Raw genomic sequence first — 25,078 nt, 5'->3', positions numbered from 1 at the left:
TCATAAAGAGACTAGAAATAGGGCCAGTGGACTTCTTGGAAAGCCATGCAGTAAGTTTCATACATTCAACAATCATTGCCAAGATACTCACAATAAAACCGCATTTATGCATTTGATGCTTTTATTCATTAACTGTGCATTCAATCATTTTATCAGTATGTGTGTTCCTTGAGATTGAAACCTATGACCTTCACAGGTAACAATGCCTTATTTACTAAGCAACAGAAACAGCAAAACTCTATATACTGTAGCCATGTCCCTCAAAGCCTTGCTTTTATTTCAAAAGCTCACAAATGACCTCACACACATCTGAAATATTGTGTGTGAAACATTACAAAAGCACCGCACAGATGAGTGAGTCAAAACTAAACTTAGAATAAATGAGAAAACTGTGTGTAATGACGCAGAAACCAGACATGAGGATCGCTTTAAAAACATCGACCCAATCGCCTCTTCTCCACTTCGCTCTTCTGTCCTTACAATACCACTGAAAACAAATCGCCTCCACCTAACACTTCTTTATAAATCGTTATATAAAATACTACACTTGGAATTTGCCCGAAAGGTGTAATTTTCCGCTCATTAATGGAAACTTAAACTAAAGAGGGGATTTAAGATTTTACAGCAACTCTTAACTATAATCACAGGTGTGGTTATCTTTAATGCTGAAATCCTTTTTCCAAATGATTTCCGTAGAGGTTTGGCTATGGGATATGGAGAAATGAGAGCGGGATTTCTGGGCGCTGGTGGTGCCAAGTACACCATACACCATGGCAGGTGCAGATGCCTCTAAACTAACTAAAACATAGATGTAAATGTGGATAGACTGCAAACTTTGATTATTTTCTTTTAGATGCTTCAAAAACAGACTCTCAGCGAGAAGACTCCTTAAAAGAGAGACATATTTGATGCGTTTACTCCACTTAATTGCTTGTTTCATACAAAAAAATGATGCACACATACAGTACTGAGACCCCACTTTACCCACAGCATGGTCTCCGGGTCCCCGTTCCTGGCCTCTGTGTGGCCCTTATACGCTTGTGCTGTTTCAAATTGCTTTTCAGATTTGAACATGAGCCGTGATCCAAAGCCCACAGAAAGTGGAATATTTCACAAAATCCCACAAAAGTATTTTCTTTGGCACTGCCGACGTATGAACGCCAGCTTTAACAAGGTTAATGATAAAGACATCTGTAACAATAACTGGAAGTAATATTCATACATCATAAAATATGTTTCCCTTTCATGTGTGTTTTTGTGTAAGCTTGGATCTCGCAACTATTTCATAATTAATGAAACAAAACATGCCACGGCGGGTCACCCGGGGGCAGGGAGAGCGATCCGTCAGCCGGGTGTTTGCACAACTGTAGGGAAAACACACCCGAACGGCACTGGGAACAGAAGCCCCACCCATTCGTGAACCACACAGCTTGTGTTAATGCTACGCTGGGCTTTCACAGGCACTCGAGGGGGTTTAAAATGAGGGGTGACGGATATGCCCAGGAAAGTCTTTCCATCTCAGGGCCTCAGTGAGTGAAAGGGGCGGGTCCCATTCTGGATATAAGAGCATTGAAACGGGCATAACAGCAATAACCCCAGAGCTTTGCCTTTCATGTCACGGAGAACGTTATGTAAGAAAACAGTGAACCCTGAAAGGTTTAGTTTGTGTACAAAAGGAGACGCTGAAACAAAGACACATCTAGGGAATAATGTACAGCCATTATTACAAAATAAACACAAAGAGTGCCCAGCTTAAAAGTAGAAGGCTGTTTGTTTTGCAATAATGACGGACTGACATTATCCCATGTATAAAATAAGTAAATGATCATAATAATAAAATAATATTTAAAATGATAGACAAATAGTAAAACATTATTATTCACTGACCAATCCCGAACAAGTGTATCAGTCCATCACTATTTATGAAGATTATTTAAATTACATCATACAATTTCACAAAAATTGGGGTGGTGGTACCCTTTCGAAAAGTACACCTTTGCACCCAAAGAGATCATATTAGTACTTCAAAGGATATACATATTTCAGGGTTCCCTCACCTTAACTTCAAATTCAAGGACCTTTCAAGGACTTTCCAGGTGCAAATCCCCCTCAAATTCACGGACTACATGTGGGGACACATTTCAAGTGAGAGCAAGGTTACATCGTGTTACCTTTTAAGATACATTGTTACAGTTCCCTTTCGAGGGAACTTGCGCTGCGTCACTGCGGTGCACTTTGGCGACGCCTACAGGGGTAAGTGCGTCTGAATGTATAAATCAAATTCAACCAATGGTGAGGCTTAAAGACAAAGACAGGGTGACGCGGGAAGCAGGAAGTATATTGCTATCTGAAATATTGGCAAAGACGGCATTATAGGGACGCAGGAAGTATGGCAAGGGAGACACAGCATCTCGTTCCCTTCTAAGGGAACAACAGTTACATACGTAACCCGAGACGTTTTCATGTGTCAAACACAACTATGCAAAAAAGCATTTTGGTATGAATCAACATTCGCATACAGAAGATATAAGCCTTTAAAGTGAACAGTTTAGCACGTGTGCTTAAAAAGTCTAGAATTTTTATGATATTATCCTACAGTACGCAGGAAATAATGTTTTTTTTTTTTTAGAAAACTTCTTGCATAAAATAGATTCAAGCACTTTCAATGACCTGTATCTATGTATATTTTCAAAAACTTCCCAAGGCCTTAATTTTTTTCCTCCAGATTCACAAACTTTCAAGGATTTCAAGGACCCGTAGTAACCCTGATATTTTAAAGGGTATCGTCCCAGTGACAGCTTGGGACCATGTATAAGAAAATATAATACGTAATGAATATCACATATATTTGAAACCAGGAATCATCTCCACCCCTGTTACTACTGAATGTGTGAGGGGTGGACGGTATCTTAAAACCCGCCCTGCTCTGATTTAACTTCTCATTTGTGACCTGGGAACCCAAAGCCTGAGACGCCAACCAGGAGTAAAGCAGAGACCTGATGGAGAAGAATGAGCGAGGAGGAGTTTGTTGAGTCATGAGAGGAGGGTTAATGAGCCTCGTCGGAGGCTGATGTATGAGGCTGTGTGAGGGCGAAGCTTGGCAGAGTGCCGTTAGATGCAGACGGCGGAGAACTAAAAGGGATGAAGGGAACGGGTGCATGCAGGTGTGAACATGTGGACGACGGTTTGGTCTAAGTGTGAAACGTGACTTTAAGAGTAATACATTACATTAATGTAAGGCAACTAATAAAATCAAAGTATAATCATTTTTTTCCACTTGCGGTGCGGACAGCTTTTCTAATTTTAATGGGAGTGATGCAATTTGATGCAACTAGGAAAAATGTCCCATGCATTGTGATGTGGTATGGTTACAGTTTCAGTAATGAATTGTGCAAACCTGAGCAAACATAATCAGGTGCATAAATAGAAATGCATATACACATAACAGTGAAGAAGCAGCTCCTCTGACAAAAGCTTGCCAAGGCCATGGCCATCACACTTGCTTCTTTATGGCTGTTTGTTTAGCAGAAATCCACAAGAAAACAGAGCTGTAAAGATAACATTTTAAAGCTCATACAGAAGACGACGAGAGAAAAAATAAGAGATGTTAAGGTTTGTTATCATTGCAGATTGTTATCAATTGTTATTGCATGTTTATGGTCAGTCGCTCTGCTGTCTTGATAAACAGCTACACGGACGAAGGCAGAACAAACACATACACAGCAGTGAACCATTACAATGACCATCACATATACAAATACACAAGAGTCTCGGGAGAGCCTGAGCTGTGCTGATAGAGTCCTAATTAAAACATTTTGCCATTACATTATACTGCATCTACAGTATGCATTTGGCAGAGGAATTACAGATATATATATGTTTTTATATGTTAGTATGCGTGTTATCTGCACTGTAGTGCTGGGGTGGTACCTTAAGGTTACGCTTTGTACCTTTACAGGTATACATAATACAATTTTGTACCTTTTAAGGTTCTTTATTGTACCTTAATGGCACCACATGGTGATTAACATAATAAATATGACAAATGTTACCTCTTTGCAAAAGGTAAAAACCACAAAGAATCAAGAATGCATGATAATAAGGTGTCATGGCTCTGCATTTAAAAATGTTTTGTTATAATGGAAGTCAATGGGGCAAAAATGGCCAAAACAATAAATGAGGGAGAAAAAAATTAAAAAAACTAAAAATGCATCAGAGCCAATGTTTTTACCAATCTTTGACAATGTCCAAGACTGTGAAAAAGGAAATCCAGAAAATCCAGTCCACAATCACTTTTTATATTGAAAATCGGTCATTTTGTGTGTTTTTTCCCAAATCAGTGACACCACTTATAAACTTGGCAATTAAAGTGTTAAAATCATGGAATTTTTGTAAACATTTGGTAGTTTTGATCAGAACTTAGGTTGATTAACAGATTTATGCAACAAAAATTTGGGGAAAATTCATTTGATACATTTTTACAGCAGTTTAATTTAGTGGCCATTTTTGGCCGCTAACAACACGCAAGGGTAGTAAATTTGCCTACGGTATATTGTTTCGTTTTTGAAAAATTTTAAAGCATTTTCTTAAAATATGTGTACATATAAGGTTTGTCACCAAAAATCATTCCATTTGCTGAAACGCAAAGAAAGTTGTGGCCAAATTAAGACAAAAAAAGGCCAAAAATGGCCCCAACAACACATAAGGGTTAAGGATCTGTTGTGTACTTTTAAAGGTACAGTTAACTGTTTTGTACCCTTAAAATTAAACTGGTACAAAATTGTTCCTTACGGTACATAAAGGATCCTTAGGGTATAATATTGTACCCCAAAAGATACAACTTTCAATGTGTTGTATATCCATTAGGGTACAAAAATGAACCTTTGAGGGTACCACCCTAGCAAAGGAAAAGGTAGAGTTTTGTACATTTTTTCTGACAGTGGGGAATCAAATCCACAACCTTTTGTGCTGCTAATGCAAGGCTCTACCATTAGAGCTAATAGACCATTGTTGCCACACTTTCCAGTAAATTTATAAAATCTACCATAAATGTAATATACTACCATCTAATATCACCATATAATTCTTAACCATCTGACAAAACATTTAGACTGTTATAACAAATCAGTGCCTTCGGTATGTGTCAATCAGATGACCAGACAGAAGATGAGCCAATCTCACAAAATCTCTACTTGGTGGCACAATATTCAACATACAGTTCCTTTCTATCATTCACTTTATCTTATTTTCCCACTTAACCCAACTTCTACTCATTCGTGTTTGTGTTTTTGGACACTGTCCACTAGTCACTCTTGCACTTGTCTTCCCATCCCATGTGGCGGCTCTGAAAGGCTCAAGCAGATGATTCAGACAGGATGTGTTTCATCAATAAATGCTGTGTTGCACATTTGCGCCTGGAGTGGCACATGGAGATCAAACGGCAAGACTCAAACCCCAACAAACCCTTTAAGCAAATCCGCTTTCAACATCGGCCTGGATGACACACGCTTACGGTATATTACTCTGGCTCCCATCGGGCATTATCCACGGCCTTCACGCACCTTTGCTGGAACTATGGGAGCTGGGGAGTTTGGTATTATAAAAGCCTGCAGCTGATTGGTCTGGCGGCAGGGTTGCTCAGTCCTGGACAAAATGGCAGCCAGGGGTAGCCCAGGCCTTGGCTAACTCTACAGCGACTTTCATCAAAGAGCAAGAGAAGGCATGAAGTAAAAAGAGATCTGGGGTGAAGGGACTTGGACATTTCTGCTAAAGCAATCAAGAGGCTATTCAATAAATCTGCATAAAGGCATCAGCTTTTCTTCCTAAACATGACACTCTTACAGTATTTTGAGAGAAAACAATGATCCCTTAAGCAGAAAACTGTTCCAATTTATCAAGGGATCGTATTAAAAGGTCCTCATCATTTACTGGGAGGAGGCGAGCACCAATCTGTATCGACTGCTCGTTTTAAAATTTCCCCAAAACCTTCACACCAACCAAATAAATTGAGATGAGGTCACTTGAACCTCTGTTCACACCATTCTTTCTGGACCAGACCACTGCCGTTACAAGCTCATATCTTTAAAATCTGTTTTATCTTTAAGACTAAACCCTTTACTCCTGTCTTATCCTTTACTCCCACTGTTTCTATAACCAAAACATCTCTAAAAATGGATCGTGTTTAGCTCATGACCAGCACTTTTCCCACTTCCTCATCTTTAGGGCAAAAGCCTTTGTGGCTTTGCTAAGAGGCACTTAAAGTGGGATCTCTATCCGATCTCTGTTTGTCTTTCCCCCTCTTATCCTTTCACTTTACTTTAAAGACAAAAAACAATCCAAGTAGTTCAGTACATCGGGTTATCTTCGATCTTTCATTTTGGCCCTCATTTTTTAACCGAGCATTTTCCTGCAACTAGCTTAGCTACACTGCGCAAACTGAGCCGATCACAGCACCTGCGTAGGAGGCGTGGCTAAGTGACTTTATAGCAACCGCATATGATTACAACCACCCTCCGCCTCAGCTGTGGCCGGATCTGCGAACCCCATCAGTCAAGTCTAATCGAGTTTCTGGGCAACCGCGGACACACGAGTCGCACCCTTGCCCGCAAGTCTGAATGAGGTAAAAAATATTTTAGCGGAGAGTGGGGTTTGATCAGCGGGGCACTATTACGACGCATGTGGTCAAGCCGGTGAAGCTGGGGACGCAATCACGATCAAAAAGCCGGATCGAAATAACTTCGATGCTAACACCCACCACAAAATGATGAAAGGGCCACTTTTGATTTTGCGATGCTAAGATATTTTTGTTGTCGTTTTTTCCTTCAATGACTCAGCCCAAACTGCCGCAGGGCCTTTAGAATGTAAAGGGATAAATTACAACCACATTCCTTTCCTTGAAACTCCTAGGCGCTCTTAATGATCATGGCTAGACTGTTACGAATCACCGTTTGCTAACACACACACACACACACCGAGCAATGTGAAAGTTTACTGCTGTATGAGACGATAAACAGTGCAGTCAATATGGCAATTGCTGGTTTTCTGTCAACGGATTTTAATAGGACATGCCTCACCTGACAAAAACCTTCTCGACGGTCAGCGTGGAAGCATTTGGACGTTAAAAGAGCCCAGAAGGCTATTAAATATTTGTGGAAAATACAACATAAAGTTTCATAAAATCCTTCTCGATTCCTAATAGCCTTTATTAATCTGACAGGCCCTGAATGAGCTGTTATACTCGTAATATAGCTGCCTACTGGCATTGACTGCAAGCGAAGGAGGAAGTAGGAGTCGGATCCATCAGGGTATCTCTTTCCAAGCCAGAGTTCAATCTGAAACAGATGCCATGACTGCGAATGGTGCGGAGTTTGTCGCGAATAAAGCCATCAAGAGCAGCGCCACAGATTGACAGGTCCGTTCTTTGTGGGATGATTCATAGTGCTGGCCGATAAAGCGACAAACCACAAAAATGTTTTGGCTTTATATGTTTTATAAATAAACAAGCATAAATACATTTAAGGGCTGTCAATGAATTAAGATAAATCAAATTAAATGGCATCCGCTGAACAATGTCCAATCTTATTTTTGTTGCGCCTTGTGCGATGCTGTGTCATCTGTAATGCTTTATTCAATTCTGTTGTGCATTTACTGTACAGTACATTCTGATATTAAAGATTGTGTCTTGTGTAAATAACTCCTTGCTCCTTCAGTTGTATCATGTTAATGCTTTTTTTAAATGAAATTCACATTAAATTAACATGTAGAGTTTACAGCCCAAAAACATATATAAAAAAAAATGGAGGATTATGATTAAAGGATCTGGTGGTATGGTGTGTCAGTTCATCTGGTGTAGTTTATGCTGCTGTGGCTGTGTGGCTGATGTAACCCAAACCAGAAATGACCCGGGAACGCAAAAACTCTGATTCTTAATAAACCTGCTAAGGTATTACGCTGTTTGCCTTGGCGGTTTCCAGCTGAGACGACTCAATCTTGTTCATGGTTTCATCATTTGGGGGTTTAATTTCATATATCTTTTTCTGAAGTGCTTCATAAGTCGAATGCGCTGGGACACAAGACTCCGTTCTAGGGTTTGAGTCGGGGGCTTTCACACAATTTTGCTGGTTGGGAAAATAAAGGCAATGCAAACCCTGGAACAGAAAGACGTGCGGCACAAAGGGCTCATCTCGCATTGCTTTGAAGACGGGGCTCTTCTTTGCCTCTCTGGATGCTTAGGAGTCGGCTGAAAAGTGTTGTTGGTTTAGCAGGCTTTTCAGAAACCCCTCAGGATTAGCGCCCGCTGAAAGAGGTACTACAAAAGCAGTGTTATGATAAAGAAATATAGACAAAATGAACGCTAGTGTTCAGGTTATTTTGTGGTGGTCTGGGCAAAACTTAATGCAATGATGCTGGGATGCTAAAGGTGGAGTTGCTGTGCAGCTGCTATTAGTGTACCTCTTCGTAGTAAGCCACACTATTCATATCAAGTTATATGGAATCACATATATTTTAAAGGGGCCATGGCATAAAAATCTGACTTTTCCATGTTTACGTGCTATGATTGGGTCCCCAGTGCTTCTATCAACCTAGAAAATGTGAAAACGATCAACCCAGTTACTTAGTTTGGGTAAACCATTCTCTACAAGCATGTGAAAAAATAGGTCGTTGAAATCTGGCTCTCATTATGATGTCATAAGAAGCTCTTTTTATAATAATACCACCCCTTAATCTGCACTATCCAATCACAGTGCAGAAAGAAGTGAGAGAGAAAATAATTCATAGCACAATTTGGGTTTTAATTGCAACAAACCACCATCATTGTGATCAGTGTTTGCACTTCATCCGCTTATTTGCATTTTAAAGGACACACCAAAAAAGGGACATTTTTGCACACATCTACAAAGTTGCAATTTGTTATAATAAGTTAACTATATGATATTTTGAGCTAAAACTTCACATATGTGCTCTGGGGACACCAAAGATTTAATTGACATCTTAAAAAAGTCTTGTGCCATGGCCCCTTTAATTCACAATTAAAAGATAAAAATATGTCAAATAAATCTTTGGCGTCCCCAGAGCACATATTTTGAACTAAACTTCACATATCATACAGATAATTTATTATAACATGTTTAAATTGCAACTTTGTAGGTTTGTTTTTGGGTGTGTCCTTTTAAAATGCAAATGAGCTGATCTCTGCACTAAATGGCAGTGCCGTGGTTGGATAGTGCAGATTAAGGGGCGGTATTAACCCCTTCTGACATCACAAGGGGAGACAATTTTCAATGATCTATTTTTTCACATGCTTGCAGAGAATGGTTTACCAAAACTAATTTACTGGGTTGATATTTTCAAATTTTTTATGTTGACAGAAGCACTGAGGACCCAATTATAGCACTTAAACATGGACAATTTCAGATTTTCATGATATGTCCCCCCTTTAATATTTTTTACTTGTCTGTGCATTATCAACATGCATTAACTAACACAGTGTGCCCATGAAATGATCAAAATGTCTGACCCAAAACCAGGTATAATCGAGGCCTTAGCCGCCCATCTATCCAAAATCAATATGTGCCCAGACTATGACGCATCCATGTCTCATTTCCAGTTTCTATGATGTTTACTTAAGGTAGTGTTTGTTCACAGACATCTTTAATTGCCTTTGTGACTCTTAGATGACTACTCGCATTACTGATACACTGCATTACATGAACAATGATGTCAGTGAGTACACGAAAAAGAGGGAGAGAGGGAGAGACAGAAGCTCATAATTTAAAGACCTACTTACGGCAGACATATGCGCCGGCTCCGTGTACTTTTATTAATCTTAGCTGTGCGGGTTGTGGGCATGTTCCACTATGTTTACCACCATTTCCTGCCCGTTTAAATTACACTGCACTTACGCAGACCGGGATTCATTTCCCTGTCATCCCGCAGCCAGCCCCACCGGTTACAGACACACTAGAGTCGCCGCCAGCACTGAACGTCAGGGAGCCGATCCAGGATCAGTTCCTGTTGCAATTATGCTTAAAGAGCCCACACAGGGAACAGATCCAAGGTCTGAAAGGTGATTAGAGCAGATGACTAGTTTATAATGAAATATATTTAAAAATATGTTCAAGCAACACTGCTTTGATTTGTGTTCGGTGCTTTAGCTGCAGTTTTGCAGATGTTTGGTTAAACGGGAAACACATAAACAGCCAATCGGAAAGAAAAAGTGTGCTAAATACGAATAAAGGTGTGCCGAGAACAGAGGGAAAACTGATGAAAAAAAGACCTACCGGATTATTTCTGTTTAAGCCCTGAGGTCATTAATAATCAATCTTCTCTAGTTCATGTTTTATTCAGAGTGACCCGTAAAATGCAAGACTCTCCCCTATTTATACAGCTGGCTTTGTGCTGCCAGATCACAGGCAGATGACTTTGGCCAAGGGCAGTTGAGCACCAGGCTCTCTCCTGCAAGATTGTAAACTTTGCATACTGATCTAAGATCAGCACTTGCTAAAATAAACAGCAAACTCAGGCGTTATGAGCGGCGCGGTGAAACTGGCCACAGAATATAACTGACATCAACTTTTCAAACAATTATTGCTGATCACAGACACAGCTGTAATGCAGGAGCGAAGGGTCCCACAGCTGACGATAATGTCACAGATGATCTACATCCAGAAATAATTCACCAGCTATTTAAACAAATAAAGTACAACTATAGGACTTTCAGACATGTATCATAGTAATAGCCGTGTATTTTGAACACATGGTATCAAGTATTTCTATATGTGAATTAGTATCAAGGTATATATTAAAGTACTGTAGCACCATGATACAGCCAAAGATTTTTTTTTGTACTGGATCAGAAAAATGCAGTGATTGTAATGTGGTCTCAAATTGTATAACCATGTTGTTTTGATGTATATTATAGTACTAAGTCCTTCAAGCTACTTCCAAAAACACATGGTATAGCTTCATGTCCAAAGTACCATGGTGGATCCTTTTGTACACTAACAAAAATCACATATACAGTAAATGGTGACTACAGTAAACATAATAAAGTTGATAGTACTATGTACTTCACTAATTCACAGCTGAATCAAATTAGACCAAATATTTCATAAACCAGAAAACTAGAGGACGAGAACCGGTACAATCATGAAGAATTGCAGCTCACATTCTGGACTTCAACTACCTGCACTATTTGTGTCATTTAACTCTTTCACCGCCAGCGTTTTTAAAAAAAATTGCCAGCCAGCGCCAGCGTTTTTCATGATTTTCACCAAAGTTTAATGCCTTCCAGAAAATGTTCTTCTTTAAATATATAAACCTACAATATACCAAATGAAAGATTAGACCCTCTGCTTTCAAACAAAAAACGTTTCATCCTACCTTCAGTGGTTCTTTTGTAATCAGCTTTTGAATATGGGTAGGTTTCTGCAAAAACACCACATTTTGAGCAAAAAGCAGAGATAATTCCATTTTTGTGACGGACTTTTCATAGAGATCCCATTCAGAGCGATCTTTAAAACAGACACGGACATGCAGCCGCTTGCCATAGGGCAATACTTCTGGGTTTATAAAGTTGCGGAAGGGCGCCACCTGATGGATAATAGCGGTATTGCGGAAAGACGGAAAATCTTGTCATTGGCGAGGAAACGTTTTCTCTTAATTGACGAGATATCTCGTCAATGGAGGTGAAAGAGTTAATGTGCTGTCCCTAAGAAGACACATCTCTTGTGTTATTATTAGAACAACACAAAATCAACATAAAATGGCACATAAGCACTAACTGGACGGGATTAGTTTTCCAAATGACGTTTGAGTTAACGTGTCCCCCACAACGTCTGTGATTTTATGTACCGATTCGGATGGGATTAAAATTCTCAGGCTATTCCAGAGATGGGAGTGTCTGTATCATGCATTTGGCCATTGCAGATCACGTGCTCTGGATAGCCGTGTTTGTAATGTTTGATATTTTGCTTTAAATGTAAAATTATTACAGAACATGTAATTTATTAATTTAACTTTATACCACGGGTCTGTTGAATGCTGCATTCTGATTGGCTGAGAAATGTTCTATGGGTGTTGATTATTTTTCTGTAAACCGCACACCTAACTTTTCAAATGTCTTAAAAATAGGCACCAGAGCAATGTTTGTGGTAACCGTGGTATAAGCGGAATAATTGACTCCGGTCCTTTGAATTATTTGAAAATAATGCACGTCCGCTTCGCATCGTGCCGCATTACCACCTTGCTGTGCATTATTTTCTTATAATTCAATGGCCCGTCGTCAATTATTCCTTACTTAACAAATCAAAAGAACTTATACAAATCCTAATAAAGTAGCCTATGTATTTTAAATAACTGGCTGCTTATAATGAACACAAAGAAATAATGATTAATAACAATTTATTATCTTTATTAATTAACATTACCATTCCGGAGTTAAACAAAATAAGGTTGAGTTTAGCTTTATTACAGTGTTTAATATTCAACTCGTCTTGATTTACTTTTTTTTACTTTTTACTTGATTTAATTATTTTATTTTTGAATGGAAAAAACATCCATATCTGAATGAATGGGACTCAGGAAGTACAAATACGCGCGTTAGTAAGACCTTATGGCAGATCACGTTGTCCAAAACACTAAAAGAAACGCGTTTCCAAAAGATATTGCGTGCAAACACAAACATTTTCATCCGGATGGGATTAAAATTCTCAGAGGACCTCTGAGATTGGCGAAAAACAGTAGATAAATTGCTCTGGAATTCTTACGGAGGTCGTCAGAGAAAAACACAGACATGGCCGATTGTGTTATCCTATTTTGTGTTAAATAGGATAACACAAAAAAATGCGTAAAAAATTAACACATCCTTTCTTATGCTGCATTTACACCAGGCATTTAGCGTGGCGCGGTAGACGCGTTTCCGCCTCATTCGCGCATCTAGTTCGCGTGATTGGCGCAAACTGAGCGTTGTGCGCGAATGGCGCTTTTTGTGCATTTTGCGTTTGACGCGAATTTGCGGCTGACGTTTGAGTAGAAACATTTTAACTTTGGCGGATTTTCGCGCTGCTTTAACCAATCAGGAGCCTGCTTTGCTGCTGTGACAGCAGCCCCGCCCCGAGTCACTCATTCAACATGAAGGAACGCTTGATATTGTCGGTAAGCAGTCACCCAGAGCTATACTACACAAGTTCTTATTTCTATAGAAAAAGGACTTCGCTTGGAAGAGTGTCAGTGAGGACATTGGGCAACCTAGTAAGTTGTAAATACACATTTCACTTTTGAGTCACATGACGTTTATCGACCCGCGCCCCTATAGTTAGGTGACCAAATACAAACCGGTAACTCTCTCGATACATGCACAATCAACATCAGCCATCTTGCAAACAGACAACCGCATACATTTGCCCCTCCCACAAGAAGCAGATTTTGCCTCTGACATGCGTCAAATGCTTTCTTTTTCCGCGCGTCTACTTCACTCTATACACGCGAATGCATTCAAACTGTTCAAGCGGCAAACTAGGCGCAGTAGACATGATTTTTTCGCCTCAAACACGGTTGGTGTAAACGCAGCATTAGAGTCTATCATTTAAACCAGGGGTACCCAAACTTTTCATTTTGCGACCCACTCTAAATATGTATAATCTATACGGGGAACCTCCAACATGTTTTTATATAAAACTTTAAAAATTTAAAATAATTATTTTCCTTGTCATTTTATTAATGAAATAACTTTTGGTATATGACCAAAATCATTGTCATTGCAAGTAAATAATCTGATTGAACTGTTTTTTTTTGTGTCCTTATCTCACTATGTGACCCACAAGTGGGTCCGGACCCACAGGTTGAAACTCCTGATTTAAATGACATTTTGAAAGGTCATAAGCAAATGATCTAATTGTTCCTGAATACACTTATTCTTCTTCCTATAAACGGAGTGGGGTTTTTGGTGACTCTCGTCGGCGGGTTGTATATGACTAAGTGGTTTGTTCAGGGCCAGCTTAATCACCTTTCTGCATACCAGAGATACAGTAACATCCTGTGAACCGCTTAAAGCAAACAAAACAACATTAAACCATAAACAAAGAGAAAAAACAGGCAAGAAGGACGAGTAATAAAAGAAGCACTGGCCACAACAGAAGACGAGCTGGAAACGAGATCTAATGGGGTGGTCTGCTGGAGAATTCACAAGTGTGTGTGTATATTATGGCTCTTTTGTGTATTTGCATTGTCTGCGTCTTGATGACTCTATATGCTAGTGATGTTTGTGGGCTGGAGTTGTGCAATCATTGATTATCCTGTTTGCGTTAGTCAACAAGTCTTTCTGAAAGTACGGGCGTACGTAACTCCGGCAAATAGACATGAGAGCTTTAGAAAGACATCCGAGCCTGGGAAACATTGGGGAAGAAAGGGAGGAACGTGAAGAGAAAACAACAGCAATTAAAAGAAAAATAAAGCGAGCGAATTAAGACCACATGAGACACAAAAGAAATTATGGTAAAATTCAAAGCACTAAAGTGGATTATGCCATTCTGTGCCAGCTTACAGTGCCAGGCCAGTTAAATGGACACACATAAAAACCATTAATTAGAAGATCAATGTTGGGCATCAAAGAAAAGGCAGCAGCTCAAAAAGTGTGCGGTGCATTGTAAATACTGGAGGACATTATGAAAGCGAAAGGCTGGTCATTAGCAGAGAACTGGGCATACATGACCATCAACCTCAATCCACCATGGGCACGATGGGGACTGTGCCCAAAGCACAGTCACAGAGGCCGTTCAATTAGCGACTAATAACTCGGTTTACAAGAATGATGATTAGCGAAAAACCCTACCGAATCGAACCACTTAAGGGTCTATACGTGCCATCAAAAGACGCCACAAGTAAATTCATGTGGACGTTACTAACAATAATGGACTGAGCAGAACATGCTAAGTAAGCCAATAATGAGCCCAGACTTTTCTCGTCAATTGGAGCCTGTCATGGCCAAACATGCCCGTTCTGGCATCACGGAGCTGCAGGGATCTAAAGAAGTCAAATTCAACGCAGAGAGAATGCTAATGTAATGTGCTACACTCCCGACGCAAAGATGAGAGGTCAAAGAAGACATCAATCAAACGGGCTCGTGAATGCAAGCAACTCTTCCAATTCGCCATCTGCAAGTGATTCCACCATCAGGGAACGACCAAAAGTGTCTTCAAACGGATTGTGTCTTACATGCAGGACATGTAACTGAGGAATGGGCAGGACATGTGGATACCATATGGATCTGCGCTACTAAACATCTCCCAGCTATTGAATTTGGAGAAGAAAAATTCTGATATATAAGTGTTAGCGTTTGAGAGGCACAGCCGAACCGGTGAAACCTGAAATATTCATTATCTCCCTCTTAACGTATCCAACTCGAAATCGTTGCGTTAGCCAGGTCGAAACAAAACTGCCAAAGTTGTCTACGCAGAGAAGCTGGCCCGCAAGTTCACTGCAACAATTGCTTTGCCTCCAACTCTGGGAAAACTGTATGGGATGACAATGATGTCATTGCAGGGAACACGTTTCTCTGAAAACCCAATTTGGCTAACTGAGTCAGAAACCTGGCGCTGAGGTCCAGAAATTTCAATCGCCCCACCATGACGGCGGCGCTTTTCTAAACACTGTCACTGAGAGTTTGGAGAAGATAAACACGAAATGGTTGACCTTAAAGGAAAAACAGCTTGAAGCTCACCCAAACAAGCTTTGGTCAATCACCCAAACAGTTGCTTACTCAGCAAAACACAGTGCAGTGTTTAGACCAGAGTTAAAAATTAATAATAACATAATTACTGAATCTGAGTATCTAGCCCAACATTGCTCAAGGAAACCTATTCAAGAGCTACAAAACCTGAATTATATTTACTGTACTGTATGTAGCACAGAAGCCTCGACTGACCACTGAAAAGCCCCTACACCCTGAGCCTATCCGCAAACTTGCTGATGAAAGCTGCCTCTCTCAAAGAAAAATAAATGTACGAACGTCTCCCAACTTCATATGAACCAAGCACAGGGAGAAAGTCTTCGGAAAGCACAGATTTTTGGAACAAAGTTGCTGCAAACTAAAAAATCTTAAACATTATTTGTTCACTAGCCAAAGGCTTGTCATCAGGCAGCCCACATAAAAAATGCATTTCAATAAAGTCGGGGCGAGCCAAAAACCTGCCAAGCAGACAGTTCCCTATACAGTCAAACACATGAGCATTGTATGGGCCTTGGCACACGCACAGCAGATCACTCGACTCTCCCCTTGAGAAATGGGGCCGATTTAAAGTGAGCATAATGTATACGTAGACTTCCAGACAATTTATTTTTCTGATGTTACAAAAAGCATCGCCAATGGATACGGAACTGGGACTCACCGGCTAGGGGACTAAACCCAGTGTCCGTTTGCAGACAATTTACTGTTAGGGTAGGTATGGAAATGGGTTCAAAGTGAAATGGAGAAAATGGATCCACGCACTCATTTATTACAGAAAGACGATCATTCATCACGGTGAGACCACTGCCTCCTTAAACGCTTCTCTCTTTTTTCCTCCAAACGCAGACACTTCTCTTCTTTATCGCGCCATTCCACTTTCTCCTTGATGCCTCCCTTCCTCTTCTACAGTATGTGTTTCTCACCCCCTTCTCTGCTCTTGGCTCCCCCAGCATTTATGTGAGCCTTTGGGTAGCTTTTCTGGTTTTCTTTTGTTAAAGTAACAGTAAATGACGCTAATAAAACACAATATATTGGACTATTTATTTTCTGTAGGAACACATTCCACTCTATAAAGAGAGCTAATGGCATTTACACAGAGTGAGACTGATTCTTAAAGCCAATAGGAGATTTATAGACAGCGAGTGTTCGCGTCAGCTAGGACCCTTGTGGGCCAGGCCAGATGGCTCTAATAATTGATGGGTGACAAATCCAAGTACCCGAGAAACCTTACAGTACCTTGTGCACGCGCCACAAGACATGCAGTCAAACCTCCTATTGCACTTTAGGTGCTAGGGGAGCTGTGAAGTGTCATTAATAAGGCAAGGTGTATAAAAATTCAACCGTGCCATTTTGGGAATGGGAAACTGTATAAGCAACAATGCCAATGGAGGGACGCTGAAGGAGTAATTGCACGCAAATTAAAAAACCCAATTACCTAAAACAATAAAAATATACTAAAATACATTTTCATGACAAAAATAAAATTTGATATCAGGGGCTTTTTACACCTGGTCACTTCATGCGTTTTCTCTGATCGGATAGCGTAAAAAGACCAGGTGTAAATGCCCTCCGAAACGTTTTCGAGACGGATTTAAATCAGATCGCTCAAACCACTTCAGGAGGTGGTCTGGGACGCATTTCGGACGAAACTGGCAAGTGTAAATACATCTGGTTGATAAACCACATGTCAGCGCATAACTCCTCCCAAATGCAAACATGGCACCGGTAAGTGCTGCTTTTTGTTGCATAAACGTCGTCTTAAGTTTTTTAAGGCGTAGTAATCCATAGTGTATTTCCTTTTGCGCGGGAGTCAAAGATCGGATTCATATCCGTTTTGCCGAGACACATCTATGGGGCCAAATGTAAATGGAACAGTTTTAACAGAAAACGCATCAAGTGACAAGGTGTAGAAAGGCCCTTAGTTAACAAATTAACTTCAAAAATGTGACCCAGTCTGTGAAAACCCAACTAAATTCATTTTTGTGATTTACATAAAACCATTCTACATAATTTATAAATTTGATATCTTTAATATTGACTAAGTAAGGTCATGTCAAAGATTGAAGTTAATAAGTGAAATCAAACTTTGATGCTCCTCATCTCATCATTAGATTATGAGACTTTAACCTGGATTTCACAGACTGGGTCACATATTATGAATATTAAAAATGAAAACAAAACGAAATTTAAAAAACTTAAATAAATATGAAGTACACTGAAATTTAAAACTAATTTAATTGGAACACTAACAAAAACTAAACTAAATTGAACAGCCAAATTGAAAATCTTAAATACAAAACTAAAAATTATAATAATAACCCAAATCATAAATGAAGTTGGTCCCTCTCACCTGTTCTGGGCTCATCTTCTGAAGCTCCTCCTCCCAGGTGTCCTGTTGGGTGTGGTTGTATGCTGAGGGCGGGGCCAGGTCCTGCAAGATGTTGGGGTCTCTCTCGTGGCAAAGTGCTGTGAGGTGGCCGATGTACAGTTTTAGTTTACTGCGGTTCTGATTGAGGTCTATGAGAGGGGGGATAATCTGTCCAAAACAGAGGAATGAGGAAATGGGTTAGAGATAAAGAGCAATTTTAATCTCAGTTTTCCCATAACCATTCACAATTAAGATATCTGGCCGTGAGCCAGCAAGACACAAAAAGGGTATGCAGGCGCATGCTAAAATACATCAAATAAAAGATTTAGCCAAAAAAAAGTAAAAATTGCATTGTCATATCTGACTGTTTTCAAAAAAAGATGAAAAAACAGCAATATTCACTGAATGATTAAGAAGGATAGAAACACATGAATCACATAAACCAGTGACACAATACAAACCGTCTTTGAGCTTTGATACACCCCCCCCCCAATCCAGGAACAAAGACAAACAGTCTCAGTTACCTGGAAAGCTGCCAACAGATGCCCACTCTTTAGAAAACATCTTTATACACACAGCAGACACACAGCTTTCCCAAATCCATCAAAATAATACATTCACCTCATACATGCTTCCTGCTGCATGTGTTGAACCCACTGTACACATGTGGATTCAAGAAAGACTTTCAGTCCACTGCATTATTCATCTAACACATATTCAACTGAATTCAAATCAGAAATAGCAACGTGCGCTTTGCTTCCTAGTTCATGTTAATTTTAGCATTTAATAATACATTCACAACATCTAAAGTTGAAACTGTTAACATTAGTTAACGTCCAATGAACTAAAACGAACAACTGAATCGCCATTAACTTACATAAATAAATGCTAAAAAACTATACTGCTCATTGTTAGTTCATGTTTGCTAATGCATCTACTAATGTTAACAAATATAAGCTTATTGTAAAGTGTTACCAGAAACACTTTGTGGATGACCATTGTTTTGCAAATCTATGATGATATAGTAGATGGCAGCAACACAAAAAAGAATAGATGTGCATAGACAAATGCATTTTCTTTATGTATGCATAAGCTGGTCTTGTACTGTAATGGCCGACCTATGATATCTGGGAGTAAAAGACATGGATGATGTTTTTGAAGTTCCAAACATGAGACAGCAGAAGATCGATTGAAATTTCCCCCCATTAATATTCGCTCAAACAGGGAGCATAGCTGGGTGGCGGGAGTACTGGATATGCTCCTCATTGCTCAAAAACAGAAAGCAAATACAGTTACCTGATTGTCAAAAGGCAGGAAAGGGAAACAGAGGCTTAAAAGAAAAAGTGAGTGATGAGAGAGATGTAAGAAAAGAGAAACGCAGAGTCTGGTTTCATCTGAAGCGCCTGAGCTCGTGAACACAAGCAGGAACATTTGTGTCCCCACACTTTATTAATTCTTATTAACCCCATCTGTATCTATTCCAGGGCCGAATGTTATTCTGTTTTCGTTGGCTTGCCGGGGGCCACGAAGGCTCTCTTGGGTGGATCCTGGCTGCGGAGCGTGATCAAACAAAACTGTGAAAGAACAAGATGGAGGAAGGTTACGGTGAGGGAGGGCATGAAACCAGGATGAGAGAAAACTAGAGACAGAATGAGAAGCGAGAGAGTCAAGAACAAAAGAATAGAAGAAGAGGGCAGCTGGTTCCCCCCCGGTTCTGGAACCAATTAGATGGTGCAAACTGTGTCTATGCATAGAGGTGGAGACCTACATCATGCTCTCCTTAGGCTAAAGTTTAGGAAGGTCCACTTCATACGCGAGAATACGTCTTCAAAATTGAATCTCAGCTAGGATTGGGTGCCAAAATCTAGATCCTGACACATCACAGAAACTCGAAGAAATAACAATTGAAAAAAAAAGTTGAATTAGCCGTGACAGAAAGTCTACATTTATCTACGTGACGTACATCAGATCAGTAACCGAGCAATACCTTCCCGGCATCTCCAAAAGGTCTTGTGTCTCTGCAAAACATTGCTGCCGGAGGATATTTGGGGCCTTCGGTTTGACTGGCAGCCACAGAAGGAGGGACAAGGCTTTAAAAAGGCGGTCTGATAGAAGCCCTCCAAACCGCTGTGACAGAATTGCCCTTTTGCACAGGCCGGGTGGAGTTAAAATAAGCACAGACTTAGCAATACACACACACTTATTACATACTTGCAACATACATGGTTGACTGAAAGTATGCTGTGCACTAAAGCGTTTTATGAAAGACCAATACATGATAGGATTTGGCATTTATTCCTCTTTTCCTTCATGTTTGCTAACAGAAAGGACGAATGGATGCCAGCCAAAGACAAATGTGTTACATGACAGCTCCATCTCTCACCCCCTGGTTTTCCACTGCTACATCAACAGTTCTGGCGACATTCTGTTTCAAAGTGCTAACAAAGAGTACCAAATCACAAAACCTCACAGAAGTGTCAAGCTTTGTCACCTGTAACAAGTTTGTACAGTTAAGAAATGTGTTTCTGTTTGAGGATGGTCACAGTCCTGCTGTTGCTGCTGCGTTTTCTGTCAACTCGATGCGGTCACATTTGCGGTTTAATTTCCAAAGAGTCCTCTGGTAGACTGAAACTATAAATAATGCAACAATAACATAATCAAATATCATGCCCAGGTGACAGATTTACAACAGGGGGATTTTCCCCTAAAAGCTCCATTTGTTTTTTCTTTAGTTTGGAAAAATACAGTACATTGGATACCTTTCCCTGTAAGTGAGGAAATGCTGCTACATGTTTCTGTCACAGTTTTAATACACAGTAATCTGTGGACACCCAAATTTTCTATCCTAACCCACTAAATGACAGCTGACAAAAGAACCTGCTAGGACCTTCTACTGACCCTTCACACTCAGAAATCCAAACAAACTACAATTAAACAAACTCTTGACTTTTCCATTTCCCTCTTTTGAACAAAGCACATCAACAGTAAATGTCACCTTCTTGAACCTCACACTTCTGTTCCCGCCTAAAGACTACAGTTCGGAAAGTCCGTCTATCTGCTCTCTTTCATTACGTCCTCTCTGAAAGGAGCTGTCCTCACCAGATGCTGAAGTGTGTTGCATACCCATTTCTACCTGGCCCTGTCATACCACAAGAACCCCTCCTTCTCAAAAAGACCAGAGGAAAGTCAGAGCCTTTAACAATGACCGGCCTCCACATTTTTCCTCTCTCATTTATCACCTATCAGCTCATCAGGTGCCATTCGATACCCACACTGAGAGGCAGGAGAGTTGGATCAATGTTGTCAGTCAGGCGGTCCATCAGAGACAAGCCACTGGCTCTTTCCTCAAAGACTCCAGAGGCCCGGCGATACAGGAAGCCCAAAACTAAACTGTTTGCTTCGGGTGGGGGAGGACCTAAAGATTGTGACCACTCTTAACAGTAGCCAGGCCGGGCCAGGCCGCACATCTCTTCCCATGGCCGAGAGTTTTATTGGGCTATCCACTTTCAGCCTCGCCGTGCTACGTGTCCATGAGTGTTAAGGGGATAAAGATAAGGAAGGACTGCAAAGCTTCAAACCTACAGAACACTGACAAAGCTGGTGGGTCTGCCTTCACATAGCGCTTTCAAGAATGAGACAAAACGCCTCCGCGGCATGGAAAAAGTACTGAAAAAAAAACTGTCTGTCAAATAAAGCCTAAGATGACACGCATGCATGCCTCCCCAAAGCACATGCACAGAAATATATGTAATCTGAGTGTAGAAAGCAGATCTAGTGAGCCGATTGGGAGCAGGTGAGTCAGTCTATGTTTCCATACCATTTTATAAGCGACTCTGTTGCCTCTCTCCACAACTCGCAATATCTTTTAGTGGACCAATGCACAGACAATTTTCACATTAGTTTGTTTCTCACAGTCCTAAAATGCATGTCTCTCTTGCATGCTTTAATGTTAAAATTAATCACAACAACGGGACTCATGTTTTAAAAGATGCCAGATTTATGCTCTTCAAGCTTTTTATGAACTCAGAGTCTCGTCACCTATTTACGTAGGTTTTTATATAAATGCCATTAGATTTATACTGGTCGTGGTGGTGGTGGTGGTGGGGGTTTATGACTGTTGACTTGCATGCCAAAACTCTCAGTCACCAGCTAATAGAATAAGCAGGTTTTTAATAGCATTAGGTGGGAAAAAGGAAGACAAAAAGCCAAAGCAGGATACTGTTGACTCTGGAAAAGGACAGAGAACATTTTTAAACCAAGTCCCAGTGTCACCATCATAGCGCCATTTAAACAGACCATGAAGGCTTCAGTCTAGGGAAAGCATTTCATTTATTGAGTGTGTTTGGGTTGTGTGTGTGTGTGTATACACGTCTATAATGAGCAAAAGACACTCAAAGTACTGCCAAAAACAAATTAGCCTTTGGAAAATGGAAGTAAAACTGTCGTGTGGGTTGAGTTGCACTCCAGGAGGGGGGGAAGTGGCAATGAGGGTCATGACCCTGAGGGTGAGGGGTGTTGGGGTGAAAGAAGGTTCTGACCTCTTCAAACTGAGGTTGAGGGGCATCATTAACGTGGTGCGGGGTAAGAAAAGCGGAGGAAGGGGCAAACGTGTAGTCAAGCTCCAGAACATCTACCCCACTGTGAGGGCAAACCAGACGAGTTAATGACTGAAGCCAGATCGGCAATCAACATTATTACAGGAACTCTGGGGCTGCTCAGAAAGCCATGAATGAATGATTTAAATCAACGCAATAAATGTGTCACATTCAACTTTAACCCTGCGATGCAAGAAAGACCTTTGACTCAAGTTAGTACAACTTCCTTAATGGCATCCATTTATCTGGGTCTTAAAAAGCCTTTTCATTTGTTCGTATTAACTTTGTGCCCGGATCGCCTGCTCCTTCTAGCCTATTCTTCTGTGTTGGGCCTATTAGCGGCCTCAGTCTCCAAGTTCAAATCTCAATAACTTGTACTAACAAACAACTTTTGAAACAGCTTTCCTGTCTTACTTTCAGACACTCAAAGGCTACCACAAATCCACAACAGAGGAAGAAGAAGGGATTTTGAGAACAGCCGTGGATGGAAAGATCTAAGGTGACCCACATCCTGAGGTCAAAGGGTTTCCCCTGTGTAACACTCAACACCAGAAGACTTATGCCGCTACACTTTTAAAGACAGAGGAAATTGTAAGACGAGGATGGGCTCTAGGTGAGTTCAAGGATGCCAAGTTAGTAGAGATGATTCTAACAGATTCCCTTTGGCTCAGAGGGTATAAAGTTTTCTGCTATCACACTTCATCCTCAGAGACAAATTCATGTCTTGGAGGTAGTGTCAACAGCTCAGTGGTTCATTTTAACTAGGACAAAGACCAATTGAAGTGCACCACTGCAAAAAAATTGAATGCAACCTTATTAATCAACTATTTGACTGTTGATGAATAGCTGAAGACCAATCTCAACTCAACACATATGGTCACCAGTAAGGCCTCCGTCAAGTGTGAATCACACATGGCAAGTTTGGCTTTTTATTGACTGATAATAGCTGTAGTTCCCGGTCCTCGGTTTTAGGCTTAATTGGAGAGGCTGGGTAAACGGAAACAGACTGAGGGGTTGGGTGGGGGAAGAGACAAAGAGGAAGAAGCAGCAAAGGAGGAAGAAAAAGAGAGAGAGAGCAACACTGCTGTTTCCACCCGTCTTGTCTCCAGTGCCCATTCCGTCCACGGCTGGTTAAGTGCTAAATGAACTGGGAGATTTAAGGTGGTTGTTGGACAGCTTACGCAGGGTGCAAAATCTGAGCCAGCTCTTTCCTATCAGCCTTAAATCAGATCAGTGGCGTCTGTGGGGGGGTGGGGGTTGAGGGCACTCAACCTGCTGCTGGCCCCCCATCCACAGCTCTGGAAAGCATTAAAGCCTATTGACATGCCGCAGGGAGTTTATTAGCTGTATGTAGCTAACATTCAATGGGCAGAGATTTGGAAGCACTATGTCTAAGCGCTAAAAACGAACAATCTAGAATTTAAACACAAAATCTGATGAAGCTCTGTTTAGTGTTGTGGCATACACAAATTTGGGCAAATTAAACATTAGTGCATCCACTTCTACCATGGATTGTTAGACATAGTACAACCATGATTTGTTGCCATATACCATGGTAGTACCATGCTACACTATCATTCACACTTACTCTTTTTTATATTTTTTATCTTAAAATAATAGTAAACTCATCAAATAACATGAATTATGTTAAAAGCATCCAAAATAATAGACTGTAAAATTATGTCAAATCAAAAAAAAAAGTTTGTTACTTTGACTTAACATTGTCAACTTATAACAAGTCAAAATTTAAAATAATAGGTTGAATTGACTTGCAAAACCAAGCCGTTTAAACAATTTTTACAGAGTACAATATTTTTATACCTTCTTAATATATGCTATCTTCAAGATAGCAACTCCTTTCCCTAGATTTTACTAAATTGTACTCTTGGTATTTCAGCAAATGGCTTGTTGAGGTCTCAACCGGAGATAATTTTTAATTTTCTTCTTTTCTGCTTTTTACATTATTTTGACAAAAATATATATTTTTTAGAATAACTTTTTTAGTTTTCTAATCAAAGAAATTAATCTGCTGGCACAATTATAATTTTTTCTTAAAAAACTATGAGATCATAAGAAACATTTTGGTCACGTGTTTCTAAATGTTTGTAGAGTACTGTAAGTTTGAAAGTACCTTGGATTACCATTAAAATACCACATTAAATATTATGCATTTCAGAACCAAAGTACATATTGAATTATCATTGTATGACCATCTGATGCCTTTACTGGACCTTAGTATAACCACAGTTCTTGTGATCAGAGTAATTATATTAAAATAGGTTTTACATCAATTCTTTCCAGATATAAAACCCACTACGATATTATAACAGTTTAGCACTAGATCCTTTTAAATGCATTGTTTTTCCATGGTTGGCATGTGTAGTACAAGTT

The 25,078-nt window shown here is 40.1% G+C and overlaps 1 protein-coding gene across 13 annotated transcripts in view; it reads right to left on the bottom strand.

The window, feature by feature from the left end:
* Window positions 1-25,078, bottom strand: part of erc1b (ELKS/RAB6-interacting/CAST family member 1b) — a 248,349-nt gene that overhangs the window by 7,656 nt on the left and 215,615 nt on the right. For 9 of the 13 annotated variants that reach the window (XM_055191223.2, XM_055191224.2, XM_055191225.2 and 6 more), the window contains one exon: window positions 18,075-18,260. In XM_055191223.2, coding sequence (XP_055047198.2) covers window positions 18,075-18,260 — 186 coding nt within the window. Of the gene's footprint in view, window positions 1-18,074; window positions 18,261-25,078 lie in introns of those variants that run through there. The other 4 variants (XM_055191233.2, XM_073875633.1, XM_055191234.2 and 1 more) reach the window with 1 other exon arrangement.

This window comes from Misgurnus anguillicaudatus, chromosome 1, assembly GCF_027580225.2.
Source record: "Misgurnus anguillicaudatus chromosome 1, ASM2758022v2, whole genome shotgun sequence".
Taxonomy (NCBI): Eukaryota; Metazoa; Chordata; class Actinopteri; order Cypriniformes; family Cobitidae; genus Misgurnus; species Misgurnus anguillicaudatus.
This window is presented reverse-complemented; position numbering and strand designations above follow the sequence as displayed.